Source organism: Diplotaxodon limnothrissa, linkage group LG1 (genome assembly GCF_057381915.1).
Source record: "Diplotaxodon limnothrissa isolate DT_005_m linkage group LG1, D_limnothrissa_male_GT1.1, whole genome shotgun sequence".
Classification (NCBI taxonomy): domain Eukaryota; kingdom Metazoa; phylum Chordata; class Actinopteri; order Cichliformes; family Cichlidae; genus Diplotaxodon; species Diplotaxodon limnothrissa.
This window is the reverse complement of record NC_140596.1, coordinates 6,619,118-6,638,610: the sequence shown is the minus strand read 5'-3', so window position 1 is coordinate 6,638,610 and position 19,493 is coordinate 6,619,118. Positions and strand designations below refer to the sequence as shown.

The 19,493-nt window shown below is 40.3% G+C and overlaps 1 protein-coding gene across 2 annotated transcripts in view; it reads right to left on the bottom strand.

Moving 5' to 3' along the window:
• Positions 1-11,896: 11,896 nt before the first annotated feature.
• The window catches only part of cep89 (centrosomal protein 89), a 55,737-nt gene continuing 48,140 nt past the window's right edge, over positions 11,897-19,493 (bottom strand). For both annotated transcript variants that reach the window (XM_085351792.1, XM_085351800.1), the window contains exon 18: positions 11,897-12,083. In XM_085351792.1, the coding sequence (XP_085207918.1) occupies positions 11,897-12,083 (187 nt within the window). The remainder of the gene's footprint in view (positions 12,084-19,493) is intronic.

The window sequence follows — 19,493 nt, the reverse complement described above, 5'->3', positions numbered from 1 at the left end:
ACTGAACCTGGTTCCGTCTCAGTTTTCGACTGTACAAAGAGAGAGTTCTTCTTTCTTAATGTCTCCAAGTCGTTGCTCGTAGGGAGTTGTCTGAGGCTTTATTACTGAGGCTTTACCTAACACTATAAAGTGCCTTAAGGTGGCTGTTGTGACTTGGTGCTATATGAATAAAATTTAAGCGATAGCAGAAAAGCAACAAAAACTGTTAACCCAAGAAAATAATGGAAGGAAATAGTTCTGAATATGCTTAATACGCGAATCCTCATCTTATATAGTTCATGTAATCTGCTACATGTAATTTCATTCAGTGTGATGTTATATGTAATCTGTGTGGGAAAAACGAGTTATTGTCGTCTTAGTGAGCTCTGTGGGTCAGACGTTTCTGGCTCTGTACGAAGAGAGGGCTCGTGAGCGCGCTCCATTTGTTCTCCATGTGATCCTTTACTCTCTCTGTGCTACTGCGTCTCTTTGCCTGCTGTGCTACACCCTGGGATTACTGTTGCTGATGTTTGGCCATTTACATGATTCTGTTCTTGTTGTACAGTAGCTGCTTAATAAAGTGTGTACATGAACTCTGCTCTTCTTTAGATGATCTTTTGTTGAGTGTTTTTTTTGTTTTTTATTTCATCTAAAAATCTACAAATGACCAGCTAAACTTTTGGCCCAGCAGCACACGCAGCCATACAAACTATTTCATTTTGAGCTGCTGCTATGAAATCAGAGCCAAATGGAAAAGCCTGCTGCAGCGTTTTTTACTCTGATTTTCTGTTTGTATTTGGATTCAGCCAGTATCCAGTATTTTGATCATTTATTTCCAACAAACAATTGAATCCTTTCGTTTCTAACACATCACCCAGTTTGCATCAGTATTGATCTCCAGCATGTTTTTCTCCGCGCGAGAGCCATTATGTTTTCAGTGTGTTCCTCTGATTGTTTTGAGTAGTATATATTGAGGATTGCCTGATATTGTGAGCAGGTGGGGAACATGACAGCTGAACTTTAGCAAACCAGGTGAAAAATAATTAAGACAGGAAGTAAAACTAACGTGAGACATGAAAGGAAACAACATTCAAAGTAAAACAGGAAAAAAACCTATACCATAAAAAATCGAATGAAATCTTTTTCATGCACCTACAAAACAAGAAGTCAAGTTTTCAAAAATGTGTTCATCAGCACACGGATACCGACTCTTACTTTGGACAGAGATGCCACAACTGGTAGCGACTGAATCCTCTGAGACATCTTGACCCAAAGCACAGCAGGACAACTGCTCCTCCTCCTCCACACCAACATCACTGTTCTCTCTGAGGACACAAAGGGAAAATTATTATTACCAGTGCAACTGTCAAAGTGACCAAAGTGACTCACACGCAGGTGTTTACAGTGCATTCATCTGTAGTGAATAGTGAAGCACAGTTCAAAAAGACAACAGGATGAGTTGATGCAGGAACTTGCCTTAGTTAAAGGTACAGCTGCACAAACTAAGTTCAAACCTGATCCTTTTCTATGCAGAGCTCTTCTCTAAGGTCAAAAGTGTTCTCCTCAAGGTTTCCCACCCAATGACTGCTTTCAGTTTGTCACGTTAGGTGCAGTGTGGAAGATTATTCCACGATCAATGGTCTTTGATCAATGATTGTTGATCAATGGTCATGACAATTTGCATATTCATGATCAAGGAACTGACGTCACAGCCAGTGGGCTGGTTTCAGTCATTGTACAAATGTACTGTTTATAAGACTGGAAAGCTGCAGTCAGCTGTGTGTGACCACCCAACAATTTATCGTTGATGGAGTTCATCTTGTTCCAGAACAAGGAAGGGAAAATGCAGCTTTTTCCCTTCTGCTGTCTTTCTCGAACTGAGCAAAACTATGACGTGGGAGAAGTGGAACTGCTAGCTGGCGGGAGGGAGCAGAACACCTGCTCATTGTTCATCATTTGACTGACCACAAGCATCTTGCATATCTCACAGCAGCCACTCAAGACAAACCAGGTGGGCCCTCTCCTTTGCTTGGTTCAACTGTGTTATGATCTATAGACCCGGCAACCCAAAACGAGAAACCCAACACTTTGTCCCGTCAATTCTCAACTTCTGATGCCACGGCAGAGGAGACCATTATTTTCCCGCCCTCCTGCATTGTTTGTTTGCTGTACTAAGAGATTGAGTCATTTTCTGCAATGCATAGCGGGACACATGTCCCAGATGTTGAACTTCACATCATATCATGCTTTGTAGATACTTGCAAATCTCTATAATATTAAAGCTTGGCATTCTACACAAAAAAGCTATGAAACCCTGAAAAAGAACCAGCTGTTTTTCTGTGTTCTTTAAATTAATATATTGACCATTATTAGCTGCAAAGGCCTTTGAAACGGATTTGCACAGGGCAGATGTATTCAGGTGAAAATTATGCCAAGCTTTTGAGGATCTTAATGTCTTTTTCCTTTTTGGCAGTTTTGTTCGCTGACTGTGGCAGATCAATACTGAACTACAGGTTAAAAGTCTTCATATAACAGGAAAGTTTTTCAGCTGCATTATTCACTTGGAAACTCAATCTCTGATTTTCAGAATCCATTTGTTCCATTCCAATCATATTACCAAATCATACACTTTTGTTGTTGTTATAAATGTTATTTTGGTTTTAGCGACAGCAATTCTTCGCTTCTTTTTGACTTTTTAAAGATGCATCTTGTGGGCTTCAAGTATTTGGAGTTTCCATCCAAACTTCTACATTCTGAAGCCTCTACAGCTCTGAAGATATTCAGAGATGCTGAACCAAACAACCAACCGTGTCTTCTAAGCCTACATTTTATTTCTTTTTAGTTTGATGACAAAAAGTAGCCCCTCAATCAGCCGTACATCTCTGGGCTCAACTCTAAAGTCCAACCTCCTCCTTAGGTTTGTCCTTAAGGCTAAACGTCCAAATTCTTGAGACGTAACAAAATTCAGTTAAAATGAAGTCTTCATTTTAAACTAATCTTACAAACCAATACCAACTAAAAATTGGCAACTAATATTACCAAAGTCACTTTGACTATTCTCATAAACTGATCGGACTGCATTCATTTTATATATAAAGCTCCAGTCACCTCAAAGTGTTACTGGGCACTGCGCTGGTATGGAATGACTGATAAACGTCTGTACAGGTGTTTTTGAAGTAATAATCATCATAATCTCAAACTTCCAGGAGTAAACTCCACTGACACCAAGTCCACCTGTTTGTCCACATTCTTTTAAAGATTTCAAAGTGAAACTTTTTGCACGGATACTGTGGAATTTTCTCTTCTTAGTATTTAGTATTTATTTATTTATTGTCATTGTTAAGAACAATGAAATTGCGTTTGGGGCTTCCATACAACCCAAAAAAAAGAAGAAAATAATAAATAAATACCCCTTAAAACCCAAGTGTACATATTTAACCCAGTGTGACTCCAATGCAATAAGACAATCCTTAGCAATAATGTTCGTAGAAATTCAGACAAAGACCTGAGAAACATGACAAAATACAACAATGCAACCCATTCAATATTATTGTACTGTGAGATATGATATCAGATATGATAGTTATCTATTTAAGAAAGAGGGGGGGGGGGGGCAGGAGGGGGAAGAGAATAAAGATATGATGCACCAATGCAGACCAGTTCATTGCTATTAAGAAGTTGGATATGGTTATTGTCCGTGAGAGGGGGGCAGAGAGTTCAGGAGCCTCACAGCCTGTTAAACCAGTCCTCTCCCACTCAATCTTACTTGTCCTTTTAAACTTGTAATTGTTTCTACATACTGATTTCACCTATGTTCTCTATTTCCTTCGTGTACATTAGAGACAGTATCTTACTTTGTGTCTGTCACAGACAGACGGCTGGATCCTGGAGACTCCAGATCACTCATCTTCAGTCAGTCTGAGAGAGAAACCAGCAGTACTGACTGTGAAAGGAGAACCAGAATCATGGTGAATCTCTTTTCAGGAGTCACATCCAAGACTGACAGAACAAAAAATGAAACACACTCATGGTCTCGTAAAAAGTGACTGTGAGGAGAAGGAGGCAGGCCTTCATCAACACAAATCAAACAATTATTAATTAATTCGATTTTTGATGGAAACGGAAACAAGCAAAATACGCACTTACTTTGACAGTTAATGATAATTATACTACTGTTTAACACCGCGTGTTTCCGTTTGAGTTAATCTAATTATGGTTCTGTGAAATAACACTCAGTGATTTTCAGAGTTCAGTCAGACTGATCTCAGAGTTATGTCCGTGATCACCACTGTATGAAAGCTTTAGTCACATTTAAGGGCAATATCACCAAAATACAGTAAAAGATCTCCTTGAATGTTTCAGATAAAATGGAAAACAGACTCATGCAGTAAATATTCTTTTATTGGAGAGAAAACTGTGCAGTATAATTTACTCTAGATGTTGAAGATATGAGAGCATTAAACAGGCTGATGTTTGGAAGAGGCTCTGACAGGAGAGAGATGATACAGAAACATGGCATCCTTATAAAATACTGACACACTTTATGAACGGACAACTTTTCACAGGAGGACTTCTCCATCTACTGTCTCTCTCATTAGTGGTTTAAACAGGGTGAGAGCTCTTTTACGGACAAACTTCAGCACTGCATGGTTGAGTCTGTGTCCTCACCACAGTTCGCGGGCCACATATTTGGTGAACCGTCTCATACATGCCAACCCTCCCGAATTTCAGTGCCCCTCCTGAAAATCTCCCGGAGCCACCATTCTCCCGAATTTCTCCCGATTTTCAACCCAGACAACAAAATTGAAAAAACATATGGCAGAATTCATAGCGCGTGAATAAACTTTTAAACTATTTTCAGGCGAGAATGTAGCTGTGTAAACTTCAAATCTCTGAGACGGCGAGAACACCGGACTCCCGGCACATCGTTTTCAACCCCCCGCGGTCTTTCGCTACTCGGGTTAAACAGGATATATAAGTCACTTCGATAACTTCAAAATGTTCTTGTTTGGCTTTTCCAGTGTTTTACTTGTTCATGAGTAAATCGTTTTGGCTGAGATTAAAGTTACTCGATTCGATTAAATGTAGGGTTGCCAACTCCCTGAAAAATAAATAAGGGACACCTCGTGGCCAGGGCCGGGCAACCCAGTTGTCTTCACCCTTCCCAGTGTGGTAGCTCTTTTTTTTGTGTGTGAAATTATTTTTTAACCATTTGACTTGAATTTGATTTAAGCAGATGCATATTCTTTGTGATATGACCATATGGGAAACAAATGATCATTTAGCCATTTATTTTTAGCTCAAAATGACAACATTAACACAGTAAAACAGGTCTCTTTCTTAAACAGAAGCCTGTCATGCTTAACTTTTGAGAATATAAGTAAATCTTTCTTTAAAAGAACTCTGCCCTGCTTAACTTAAAATTATATAAATTAATAGAAAGCAATACAACAAAAATATTCTTGTAACAGTGCACATATAGTGCATTTAGTACAATTGGCTTCAGTTGAGGTATTATTTCAGCTTTTCTAATGCTAATCAGCTGCTCCTGTTTGTAAACCCGCTTGTTCCCATGATTACGCATCATAACTCATCATCATTATTAATCTATGTATTACTTTTATGTATTAGTGATCTATTTGTTGTAATCATCTATCCTTGCAGTTGTTTATTACACAAAATAAATTATATTATCACACTTCTGGCCACATAGCGCTGATATTCACTGCACATGCCCATATTAACCTTAACCAGAGGGTTTAAAAAATAAACCAGTGTTTACATACCATATCTGCTTCTGCCGTGGCCTGGTGGACAAAAAAATGGTTAAGGGTTCCCCGAGCTTTCACGCCCCTCATGTTCTTCATGTGCCCACCACTAGAAGCATGCCTATGGAAAAAGTGCGCCGGCACACAGTGCAGTGCGCTTTATAGGTGTTATCGTGCATGTTCCCAGCCCAGTGGTTTCCTTTTCCCATTCCTCCCTGTATTTATTCTTATTGTATTCTAATTTTTGCGTCATAACTTTTGCACTGTCCACTTCCTGCTGTGACAAAACAAATTTCCCACGTGTGGGACTAATAAAGGTTATCTTATCTTATCTTTCGCAGCCTTTTTTTCTTTCTCTGGGCGAACAAACATTGCTGCTCTAATGCTGGGCTTACACTGTGCGATTTTTGGCCCATTTTGAGACGATTTATGAGTCGTGCGACCGATTTGGTGATCGGCCCGATTTTGGCCTTCATCGTGCATCGTGTAGTATACGTGGGGTAACGAGAAGCGATTAACACCTCGAGCAGCTCCCGATCATCAATCGCTCGTGAGCCGCTCACACTGCTCACGCGCAAACAGGTAAACGTCGGTGAAAAAGACGGTGCAGCTCGGCTGTGCAGCGTGTGATCTGGACACAAGCGATGGAGGCACAACTTGTAGAACTTTGGAAAGCTCATCCGAGCCTTTTCGATGTGGCCTCACAAAATGATCACGACCACAACAACCGTGAAAATAGTTGGATTTACATTGCTGCTTAATCACAGCTGCCTGATCAATGTTTTTCATTAGCAATTTAGCAAAGTTGATGGTGGTGTGCGTGTCTGTGTGAGTGAAAGACAGAGGGAGAGCGAGCGACAGATTTTCTGTTATAACCTTCATTTTATGGAGGCACAGTGTGAGCACTCAGGTCGCATCAGAGCATCGGGTGGTATAGTGTGAGACCCTGCATCGTGACCTACCAACTTCTAACCCTGCGAGTCAATCGTGCAGTTTGAGCAGGAGCTGAATAACGTGACTGAAAAAAATCGCACAGTGTCTGCCCAGCTTTAGGTGTACTGTCGTCCGAGACTTGCACCGCAGTGTCGGCGTTTGTTTCCCTGTTGGCCATGCTTCTTGTTGTGGTCATCTGTTGTCTTCCGGTATTTTCTCCGTAAGCGACCTTTCCTCGACCAATGAGATGAGCGGTAATCTGAATTGTCATACTCGAATTGTCATAAGTGTGCTGTCAGCTCATTGGTCACAAAGCAGGAGAGGGGCTGGGAATTGTGTTTTCAAACAAAGCGTTAATTCCATTAACATTTATAGACTACTTTTGATTCTCACTGGATTACGGGACAAAGTGCGTCCCTTATTAGCTCAATACGGGACGTGTACTTTTGTTTCTAAATACGGGACGATTCCGTTTTTTAAGGGACGGTTGGCAACCCTACATATATGGCATCACTCTTGGCTGGAAGCAGTGCTTAAACAATGGAAAAAACACAAACTTTGTCCAAAAACCTCTCATGTTTAACTGTTTCCCACTTTAATAGAGAAAACAAAGCACCATCACAATAAACTAGCTAGTCATAGATATCAATATTTACTAAATAATAAACGATATTGTGCAGCACGCAAGATAGACAGCGCACAGTGTGCTTTGAGGCAGCAGCCAAGAAAGCTTTAGTCCGTGTCTGTGAATACCCATGTGTGCATACCTGTGTGGATCAGCATGCTTGCATTCCAAAGGTTTCTCCATGTAATGATCTGCTAGGGAGTGTGGGGGGGCCACAGCCCCGTCCTCCAGGGTGTGAAGCGGGTATGGAGGAGATCAAAACTCCAGACATCCAGAGGCCCCCAGAACACAAGAGACCATGGAAGACCAACAGAGGGGCAGCCGCGCCACTGTCCCAGTAAGAGCTGAGGAGAGTCCCAGATGAGGGCTCGCCCAGCAGCCGCGGAGCAGAAGTCAGGGGGAGTTGCAGTGACGCGCCCGTGAGCTCCGCCGGCCCCCAGCTGCGCTTGAGTGACCGAGCCCTAGGCCGAGAGGCCGGGGGCACCCCACCTCCAAAGGGGCCCGAGCGAGCCCCAGGCCCCAGGCCCCGACAAGCGGCCGCCAAGGAGTGAGCCGGTGTGTACCCGGACGTGATGGTGCTTTGTTTTCTCTATTATTATGTTGCTCTTTGTTGTTTGCTGTCTCCTCTGTTTGTTTTTTTTTTTCTCCATACAGGTGACCCAGGAGTTCTTTTTTTTTTTTCTCTCTCTTCCCCCCCCTTCTCACCGTCTCTTCTCCTCTTTGGTTTTCTTTCTTTCTCTCCCCCTCTCTCTCTCATTCATTCCCCCTGTCCTATTTATTAAAAAAAAAAAAAAAAAAAAAAATGACAAAGGATGAACTGAAGCTCTGCCATCACGTAATGTCGCATACTGCTGTTTCTGATGTCATTTAAAAAAAACCCCAAAAAAACCAAAAAAAAAAACTGTTTCCCACTTTTTCTTTGGTCATTTTAGCCTTTTTGGCCAGGGTGAAGGGAGTATCTGCCATCAAACAAGAAGACAGCCGCATGTAGCTATGATGATGTTTGCTAGTTCACCTTACATGCATTAATGTAATAACGTGGTTAGCCTACTCAACGTAAATTACACACGAACAACATTAAGCTACTCATGCAGAGAAGAACGGCTGCTGCTGCATCATCATCCTCATCATTTCTGCTACACTGGCAGGGCTAGGGGCCAGGACTCTATTCTTCGGGTTTTTGGGGGATGTTGCTCCGGGTCCGATAACTGGCAACCCACCCAACGTGCACGGTGTGAGGTCTCGCAGCAAGCTATCAAATACAGCGCATTTCTCGGCTTTAAAAAAAAAACGCGATGCGTCGCCAGCTGTTTAATCGGATTCTTGGTGTTACCTCCTTTGACAGTATCACAGTATCAGCTTAAAGCACTTGTTGCAGGCTGCTGAGTTTGCATATTTTGCTGTGAAGTACAGCCAGACTTCTGACCGCTTCGCCTTGGACATTTTTAATCTGTAGCTCTGCTCTAACAGAACGTACGTACCTGGCCCCGCCTACTATCCTCGGAAACGTAAAATGATTGGCTAGAAGTGTATCACAGCTCAGGGAAAAAAAGCACCGAAATAAAGCACCGAAATGTGCGCTGCTTTTCGGTCTGGTTACTACCGTTTATGTCAGAAGGTACCCATCCCTATTCACGACTCAGCAAATCAACGGTTGGTTTTCCCAATTTAGCCACGAACACGTTCACACAAAGGGGGGTCGCTGCTGGCAGGATATAACCAATCACGAACAGGGACAGGATCAGAGAACTTTCAGAAAATTAGAATTGCAGGCCCGCAGATTAAAAGCACTAGTTGCTGCAAAAAAAAAAAAAAAAAAAACAACAACAAAACTATTTCGACATAGTCACATAAGAAATAAATCAGAGTACACCCCGATCATGCACATTCCCAGCGATTTTAAATACCATTAAGGAGCTTCTCGAAGCCGCTGTCCTGGCAATAAAGCACTAGTAAGTGTAATTACAGGAACAACTCCATTATTTATATTTATTCTTGCAATTTTTCCTTATGCAATGGATGTTTAGTTTCAATATTCCAACAAAGAAATTCTTCAAACTGCGGCCTTTCTGTTGTAAACAACAGGTTGTCTACAAGACTTCAGTGCGCTTTTAGGGTCATGCTCGTGCAAACATCAAAGGGATAACACGGTCTCTCAAGACCTCTTACCCCCCACACAACCAAATCCGCAGGATGCTCCACACGTGCCGACGCCATCTTCCGTGTAGTGATGGGTCGTTCGCGAACGAAATGGCTCTTAGAGCCGGTTCTTTGACGTGAACGACGCGAGCCGGCTCCTTATCGCGAGCCGTCACGTGGGTTTTTTTTTCTTTCTTTCTCTCAGCCTCTCTCTCGCACTTTTTTTCCGCTTCACTCTGCACGCGAGCCTTGTGCTTTACGCTGGGCAGAGGGGGGAGGGGCGGTAGTTACACTCAGTAGCACAGGAACAGAGCCAGAGAGAGAGAAAGAGAGGCAGGGACAACAACATTAGAAAGGTATAGTAATCATCCACAACTATTTTTGGTTGCAGATGATAAAGGATTGAGAAAGTTTATTCATGCAGGTCCATATGACAGAGAATATGCATGTTCTTTTAGTTTTCATATTATAATTTATATTTAATTGTGTTGTGGTTTGCAGTGTTTTGTGTTCTTTTCACTTTAAATTTGTGAAAGGAAAAAGCTGAAAATTTAAATAGTTAAAACTTGAAATGTGAATAGTTGATTTTTGTATTATATGATTTATTTATTAAATTTTATGTGGAGTGAATAAATAAAAGTATATTTACGGTGGCCCCTAGAGACAAAGCACATACAAACTTCAAATCACGTACGAACTCTGAAGCATGTACAAACTCCAAAACACGTAAAAACTCCAAAACACGTAAAAACACGTACAAACTCCGAAGCACGTAAAAACTCAGAAGCATATAAAAACTCAGAAGCACATAAAAACTCAAAACACGTACAAAAGACAACAGAAGTGCTCCAGGATGCTGGGCACAGTGTTGAGCCTTTGTTATCTTGTGGCTACACAAGCCAGCAAGTACCAACGACCGGATTTGGTGTGTGGTAATAACAGGTAAATGAACTTTTTTTTAAATTATTTGAATATATATATGAGTGCCTGTGTATAAATACACAAACAATACACACATGCTTTCAATTGTGTGATTTAAGTGATCTAGTAGCTCTGCTTTGGAAGTTCAGTTCATGCTAGAAATGTGTTTTGGAGTTTATACGTGTTTTGTCTCTAGGGGCCACCGCATATATTTATATATAAACATATATAAATAAAACCACTTGTTTTTACGTTAGTAATTCCTTTTGTGCATAATTTTATATTATTGTTAATAATAAATTAATTAAAGCAACAAAACAACCTGAAGAGCCGGTTCGGAGCCGAAAGAGCCGGCTCTTTTTAGTGAGCCGAACCGAAAGAGCCGGATCTCTAAAAAGAGCCGGAAATCCCATCACTACTTCCGTGAGAGGTGATTGGTCTGTAGGCGGCGCTTTTATACTAATCGATCGATCTGCAGAGGAGGTTTGGTAATAAGGCTACCTTATCTGTGAGCTACATGGTCTTTAAAGCTATGTAGTCTTTTGCAACAGACAAGTGACTTTGGGAGGGATGTATCATCAGCTTGTTATATTTGCCAGTTTTGTTGATATTAGGCAGGAGAATCGTCAGATTTTTAAAACATAGTAACTAGTAAGGAAAAAGGATTATTCTAAGTTTGGATTGACTGATCAGGATAGAATAATCCCTGAGGACTGCTCATGGATGGATGCCATCAAATGAAACATAGATGTGAGACGACAAGTGCGGCTTACCATGACTCAAGTCCAGCCATAAAGAAAAGAAATAACTTCTTTATTATTAACATGGTATCTGAAGGGTCAGTACATTGCTGTTTGTGTAATGAAAATACAACTGCAAGTCCAAAACAAGGTCTGTAAAAAGTCTGTAAATAACCGCGTATATATGCACAATTCTACATGAAAAAAAATTGTGCCCTTTTGTCGTTTTAATTTTGTGGGATTCAAACAGTGTCAGGAAAGCGTTTCTCATTCATTGTATAAAATGTAGACCCGCAAATACATGACAGTAAAAAATGCTGTTACTACATTTGTCCAGCAGATGGCAACCTTCGCTTAGCAACAAAAAAAAGTAATAACCACAGAGTGCCACTTGCAACTCTTCACTATCCTGTATGGCACTATACTTTGCATGTTTTATAAAACCCTGAGAATAATAATTTAAAAAATACAAATATATGCTAAAATATACAAAAGTCATTCACTTCTAGAAATAAAAGTTATCCAAGATGCTTTTCTTTCCATCACTAGTGCCCAAGCCAAGTCTTCCTCACCAGCTTGACTGTGTTAAGTGAATACTGTTTCTGTCCATGTATTGCAAATATTTCCATCCACCAGACAGATTTCAGGTATCACTCAGATAGAACAACAAACTGACACAAAGGCAAGCTGCTGGATGTCTGCAGGCTGACAACATGATAACAAGTTGACAGTTATCTGAGCAGTCTATTTTGAGCAGACAGGCACACCTGCAGGTTATTGCTCTAGGTATTTCAGCAATAGAAATCCAGCCCATGCTTGTGCTGCTGCTGCTGGGAGGATGTAGTGATCTCATCTGGAGCATGAGCAGGCCAACTGTGGAGGTCCCCAGTGAGTTTGGAATCCAAAAGAGTCTCCCTCATCTGTTGGTTCTCCCTTGTTGCTGCCTCCCACACCACCTCCAGCTCTTCCTCTATCTCCCTGCAGGTGCGAAGAGAGGAGACAAGAAAATGAGTCAGACGATCCATTTGTCCATCATTCTACATATTTGATAAGTTACAGTATTGTGAAATAGCAATAAAGTTACACAATACCAACTGGACCTGTGTAAACTGAATTTACACCCCTTGGCAGCTAAAGTGGGCACACAGGTCTGATCACTCCCACCCCTGCTCAATCAAATCATCACCATTTTTAGAAACATGGATTTGGTTTACATTTGTCAGGAGCAGGAGGAATCTGAATTTTGTCAGAACACACCTAGATGATCTTCAGATTTTCATAGTTGAACTGTTTGGATGACAATGGTCAGGATTTTCTATGAGTCGTGTTGTGGCGAGTGCCGTACTTTATGCTGTTTCATGCTGGGGCAGCAGGTTGAGGATCGCAGATGACAACAGACTCAATAAACCGATCAGTTACTGGCCAGTAACACTGTGGGGGTGGAGCTGGCGTCAGAGAAGCGGATGTTGTCCTTGATAAGGACAATGCTGGACAATACCTCCAACCCACTCCATGACGTACTGGCCAGTCACAGGAGCACAGTCAGTGAGAGACTGAGATTAGTCAAATGCACCACTGAATGACACAGGAAATCATTCCTGCCTGAGGTCATCTCTCTGTACAGTTCCTCTATCTAAAGCCCAAGTACACACTGCAATCGTTGCACACCATTAATATCGCATCCTCTACAGCAATAATAAAAAGTCAAAATGATAAGAGGGGCACCTCAGTGTCAACTGTATACATTTAATTTTAGTATAATAGCATATAATAGTATAGTAGTGTAATATACTGGGAGATTTGTAATTAGAGCTTTTTTGCTATATTTTGTATTATTTTATTTAACTTAGTTAGGTACTGTTCTTAGTGTCATGGAGCGACTGTGACAACATAATGTCCTCCGGGATTAATAAAATATTCTGATTTTGAATGTTGGGCTGCTTTGCTCCTTTTGCTATGACTTTCCGTAACTTTAAGGCACGAAAAGAAAAAGCACGCTCTCCAATTGTCTTTTTTCTGTCTCTAGGAACCTTTAGAAGGCCAGAGTGCTGAGATCATAGAGCACGGGATGGAACGCAAAGGTGTAAAAGGTCGGAGAGGTATGAAGGTGCCAATCCATTTGAAGCCTTGTAGGTGAGCAGCAGGACCTTAAAATCTGCTCGAACCTGACAAGGTAGCCAATGAAGAGATCTCAGTACAGGGGTAATGTATTTCCCGGTTCTTGTTATAATGCGAGCAGCTGCATTTTGCACCATCTGTAGACCTCTAAAATTTTCTTTGGTAGCCCAGAAAGAAGAGCATTCATGGACAAGAACCTCTGCAGTGTCGCTTGACAAAACCTGTCTGATTTTGGCTATGTTCCTCAAATCATAAAAGGTGGTCTTTGTTATCTCTTTTACATGAGACTTGAAGGAGAGCACCACGTCAAACCACACGCCCAAGTTTTTTACCTTGTCCCTGCAATTTATGACATTGTCTCAATTTTCAAGATGAAATTTTGCAACAAGTGCTGAAATTTTTGTGGTCATTGAAGGCCATTGATGGTCACTCTTTTTTCTTCGTGTTAAAACTCTGGTAGCGACATTTTGAACGACATGCATTCTGTGTATGCTAAAGCCTGAATAAAGTCCACTATGGTAATCAAGTCTGAAACAAATAAGAGGATGGATGACCTATTCTAAATCGGACTGTGACAGGAATGGCTGAATTTTTTACATGTGTCTAAGAAGAATTAAACAGAAATGCATGATATTAGATGCCTGTATATTAAACAAGAGCTCAGAGTCTTTTCGGTTTTGAGCCTCTTTGCAAACACAAAGCTCAGACTAGAAGAGAGTTCAATACTATTTCTGTTGGAGGAAGGTGTAATTATGATTATTTCAGTTCTGGAGTCATTCAGCTTAAAAAAACAACAACCAGATTCAGAAAGAACTTTGAATCTCTGTGAGATCAGCACGAAATAAAGTCAAAAAGCATAAAAAACAGAAAGAATGTCAAACAGTTTTTCAGTTTTGCAGCATCAGTTTTCAATAAAATAATGGCTAATCAAGTGAAGTGGAGTTGGCATTAAAGCAAGAAACTGAAGAATGAAGGAAAATGTTTAAATACAGTGAATAATGGCACGTTTGTATATAATAATAAGCGAGGAAGGGGCTTTTCTTTTCGAAAACACTATCCAAAACAGACTGTAGGTTTCTACCGTAAACCTGTCATCACCATCGCAGATAATGGGGATGCAATGGCTGCGGCAACAGTCCTCTGCTGTCCTTACATCACTCTGGGTTGCTGGGAAGTGCATGCTTCATCTTCTTTCTCAATTATATCTAAAGCAGCACCAGAGGCATTGTATATTATGATTGAAAAAGAGAAGCACACATAGCACCCCATCAGAATGTAATAGAACAGAAATGTAGTTGTTGGTTTGGGTGAATTTCACAGTGCAGGCACTCCAAAATGAAGAGTATACTGTGCAAATAGGAGTATGCATTAAGATAGATTGAGAATGTGTGGAAAATCAGTGCTTTGTAATAGAAAGGTTAGCTAAAAAGGTATTGTTATAAATAAACATAAAGCAATACAAACTGCAGCTACTGAAAAGCTCATTAAGTTAAATGGACACCTCTCCATATTAGATAGAAAATGAAACATTACGATCTCTATAAACACAAGATTCACTGTGGGGCTTTTAGTCAAGAACTAATTGAAAAAATCCATCAGTCGTGTGTTTATGCATGTGTGTGTGAATGTATAAGCCTGAAGGTTAATGCCAGCAGTCATATCAGCAAGGGTTTAACATTCAGCTGATCACAACATTAACTGCTTACAATCCAAACAAACATGGGTATAATCTGAGGACTAAATGTCTTCCTGATCCATTAATGACAGCAACTGCAATCGATTGCACTGACAGTTTAAATAAGACTTTGATCCTTTTTAAAAATATATATTCTACACACGAATGCCCAATTATTTATTCATGTGAGTCTAGCCTGCCATCTGATGTGCATTCTTAATGTCAGCAACAAGCCAGCAGTCAAATTAGAAACGTTACACAAACAACAGGTGATGTATTTGGTATATTGAGAGTGATCCTGGATCTTTTCTAATGGAAAGAACTTATAGCAGGAAAAGAAAACCTGAGTTAAAAGATAACAAGATGTGAATCAAATTTTCTGAACATGTAACAGATATTTTTTTTTAAACCCATAAAAACAAAAAAATACTAGTTGCTGACCAGATGCATTTTTCTGTTGCTATACAAATATACATTAACTAGAGCAAACGCTTTTTAAAGGCTCAATACTGCAGTGACTGAGCATCAGGCTTTACGGCACTATAACTCTCTTCCTTCTGCGATTCAGTAGCAAAAGTTTATAACCAGATTGACCTATGATGTGTTTAATAAACAGCCTCTGGTTGAACAGTCAGTTAATTAGACTGTGCTGATAATCAGGGGCTTTCGACAAACAAGCACGAGTGTTATAAACTTCATCACTTTCTGTGGCATCTGGCCGGACTTGGATTAGACATCACAAATCTCACAAGCACACAGAGAGCTACCTTCCTCAATTAGAGATTATAAATAAAACATAAAGCTTTTAAAATCAGTCTCCCTGAAGGCTTTAAATCGCATTGACCACAACACTTACCTCCATGTCAGTAGGGATTTTTTTTTTTTTTTTTTTTAGTTGGAGCAGACGAGCACTTCCTCATGAAATTAACTCACCAGGCACAATGCAGAGTGTTTCTAAATAAAGCAGCAATCACTCTGCTCGGCCAGGGTGTTATATTGCATTTAGATGATATGGGAATAACTGTCAGAGGGAGATGATTGTTGACGGCTCAGATGTGGCAACATTCACGCATTCAACACCGAAACAAAACCATAAAATTTGACTTTTCTGAAGTATTTTTCCAACTTTTAAACACTCAAAGTGAAGATGACTTGTTTGCCTCATTAGCTCAGTGTGAGATGTGGTGACATTTGAGTTTGGTCACAGCACGGGTACAAAATGAGCAGTGCCAGTCCAAAAATGTAGATGTGGTCTGCCTGTAGTGAGGAAAAAAACCCATCTGAGTTCATTTCCCACTAACTGAGTTTATTTTCTGTGCCCAGGGAAGTTACTCGGTTCAGCCTTTCATATGTAGCTGTCAGGCTTCTTAGAAGAACCTACTCTAAATTGTTCTGCCTAACCATGATGTGAACAACAAAAATAAATAACCTCAATATTTCTTTAGCTGTTGGTTTGCTCTGCCAAGCAGGACAGCTGTTTATGATTTGATTGATTTAAGATAAGATACCTTTATTAGTCCCACAAGGGGAAATTTCATGTTAATGCTGCCGACCTATTGCACGCAATGGCGGCGCCATCTTACCCTCCGACCATACATACATTACACAAAAACATCACATGGGGAAGACAGGTCAGAGAGGTATAACAATGCAAAATGCACCACATGAGGAAAGATAAGGAGAAAAAAAAAAAACTCCCCCCAGACTGAGCTTCAATAGGGAGATCAGTTTGAGAACAGAAAAAAAAACACCTCTGCACATAGCACATGAAAAAACTCTTAATACACCAAAGAAACACATGACAAGCAACAGGGGTGGGTAAAGGGTGAGAGACAGCCAATGTAGACAGTACATCCGGGCCTGCAGCATCGGAGGGGAATAAGCGTTGAAGGCGTTTGGAGGGGTGAGTGTACATCTGCATGTGTATATATATATGTCTGTGTGCGTGTGTGTGTGTGTATGTGTCCAGATTTGATACAACATTTATTAAAGAAAATAAATACTGTCTTTATGAACCTTTACTTTCTTTAGATTTTGTTCATGTTATGCGATATTGTTGAAAATATGCACTTTAGATGCACCGATTAGACTCCTTTGTGCATTAGCTGTATTATGTTTAGATCTCTGTTTGAGCTTTAGGCAGGACTGTGGGGAAGCACTTTAACCTTAGCAAATGATCATAATTTCTAACAATCTCAACGGGGAAAAAAAAGTCAAACTAATACAAAGCAACTCAAGGTCTGCATCAGCAAATGAGTCAGTGTGTCTGGTTAAAAGTTGTAAAGCAGGTGTGTATGGTCTCACGTTGTTTGTATCTTTTGCACTCTGACACTTTTCCAGTTGATGCTGTGTCTGACTATACTGTGCACATGATGTCAGTCTGACAACCTTAATTTGCTTGTGAGGACCATATAAGGTGCAGCAAAGCTTCAGAAATAAGCCTAAGTAGAAGTTACTACTGGTACTCTGGGTTAGCTCCAAGTGTACATCAGAACATCTCTCTGAAGTCCACCACTGAAGTCTGGTTGCCTTATGTTTACCTGTAAAAGACAGATCAATCTTTTGTCATTGTAACTGTTTTATCTAAGGAGCTTGTAGAGAAAAGTGTTTGGACTTCTATTCTAAGAAGTCCAGATGCTTTTCTTTACAAGCTCCTTAGACTACGATGACCTGGATGACTGACAACCTTCACAGACATAACTGTTTTATCATATAGTTTCTGTTCCAGCTCTCACTAGAGTGTCTTTGCATAATTAACACCTCAAGGATCTTATCTTATATCTGGTCTCATATTAGGCCTTTGATTAGCAACTCAATCAATTTTCTGCCTGAAACAAGCTCATTTAGCTATTCTCCCTTGAAGGCCACCCTCCCTTTAAGCCTGCTTTTTTCTGATAGGCTGCTCCTGACCAAAAAGAAGGTTTGAACTGTAAGTGGGTGGGGTTTCTGTGTTTCTGGGACATGGATATCTCTTTCACTGACAGACAAGAGTAGACCAAAACTGCTGAAACAGCACAACAGTTATAAAGTTATCTGCCTGTCTGATTGTGAGTGATGGAAAATTAAAAAAAGAAAGAAAGAAAGAAAAGAAAGTGCAATAGATCCCTTTAAATCTTGTTTCAGGCTTCTTCTTTTTTTTTTTTTTAATTCCCAGCTGTGTGAGTTTCCTACTGATTGGTGACTTCTTACTTCTAGATGACTACAGTTCTGGACAAATCTATGATCCTGGCGGTTCATCAAAAGCCTATATATTATAAAAGGCACACATAAAATTTTTATAATGACCAATTTTCCCTGCAATTTTAAAGGCAGGAAAAAAAACCCCTCCAGACTGTAAATTTATCTTGAGAACATTAACTTGACTGTGAAGAAAAAAAATGATCTCATTCCTAATTAACAATGTTCCTCGGAGTGAATGACTTTTGCTAAAAAACACTTTGTCCTTTGCCTTCGGTGAGTAAAGACTCACACGTCTGCTAATTACCTCCAACCCAAACAGTTACCTCGGGCAACAGCTCTCACCGCTGCTTCCTATGAGGCTACTCACTACTCACACAGAATACAAAGATTAATCTTGGTGCTACAACAGATGGAAAATTCAATAGGAGTGTGTATGTTTGGTGGGATAGCTGCAGGAGCCAAAAGCCACACAGATGCAGTCTGACCTATTGTATTTAGCAAGGCTTAGCAGTAGCTCTGCCATCCCAGAAAACCTCCATTACAATAATAGCTTCAGTAAGCTGTCGCTATATCAGGATTTGGTCTGTTGCTCTGCAGCAGAACGTCTCACTCCTTACCTCCCCCATCCTGTCTCAGTCAGCGAAGACACTAACATCATTCTGAGTTATTCTGAGCTGTTGGGGATCATAAGGCAAATAAGGCAGAAAGACAGCTACAGGGAAAAACACTAGCATCTCTCCTTAATTATGACTTTAAGCAAGTATTTTGTCCTTAACTAAAGAGAAGTTAGTCACAGCAATACAAATACATATTTACAAAATTTTACTCATCCAGATAGATATAAGTTTTAATTTTTCATTGATCATTAAAAATAAAATCAACCTATTATAACAAACACTGCAAACCAATTTAAAATTTACATTATTTTGTAACTGAAAACCAAAAAACCCCCTGAAGAAATGGCATCTTGGTGCTGAGTTGGGTTGGGTTGAGGTCTACAAAAGGTTATGGATTTTCTATGTCAGCTACATGTACAGTTTGGACTACAAAAGTATCACTGCTGTGTGTCAGTAACAGTCCTCTTTCACTTCATGCTTTAGGCTGGAAAACAAATTGCAAGGAAAAGAAACTAGATTTAACATAGGTTCCACCATAACAGCGGTCTCGAACTCCAGGCCTCGAGGGCCGGTGTCCTGCAGGTTTTAGATGTGTCCTTGATCCAACACAGCTGATTTAAATGGCTAATTTACCTCCTCAACATGTCTTGAAGTTCTCCAGAGGCCTGGTAATGAACTAATCAGAGGTGGGACCAAGTCATTGTTTTGCAAGTCTCAAGTAAGTCTCAAGTCTTTATCCTCAAGTCTCAAGTCAAGTCTCAAGTAATGTCAGGCAAGTCAGAGTCGAGTCTCAAGTCA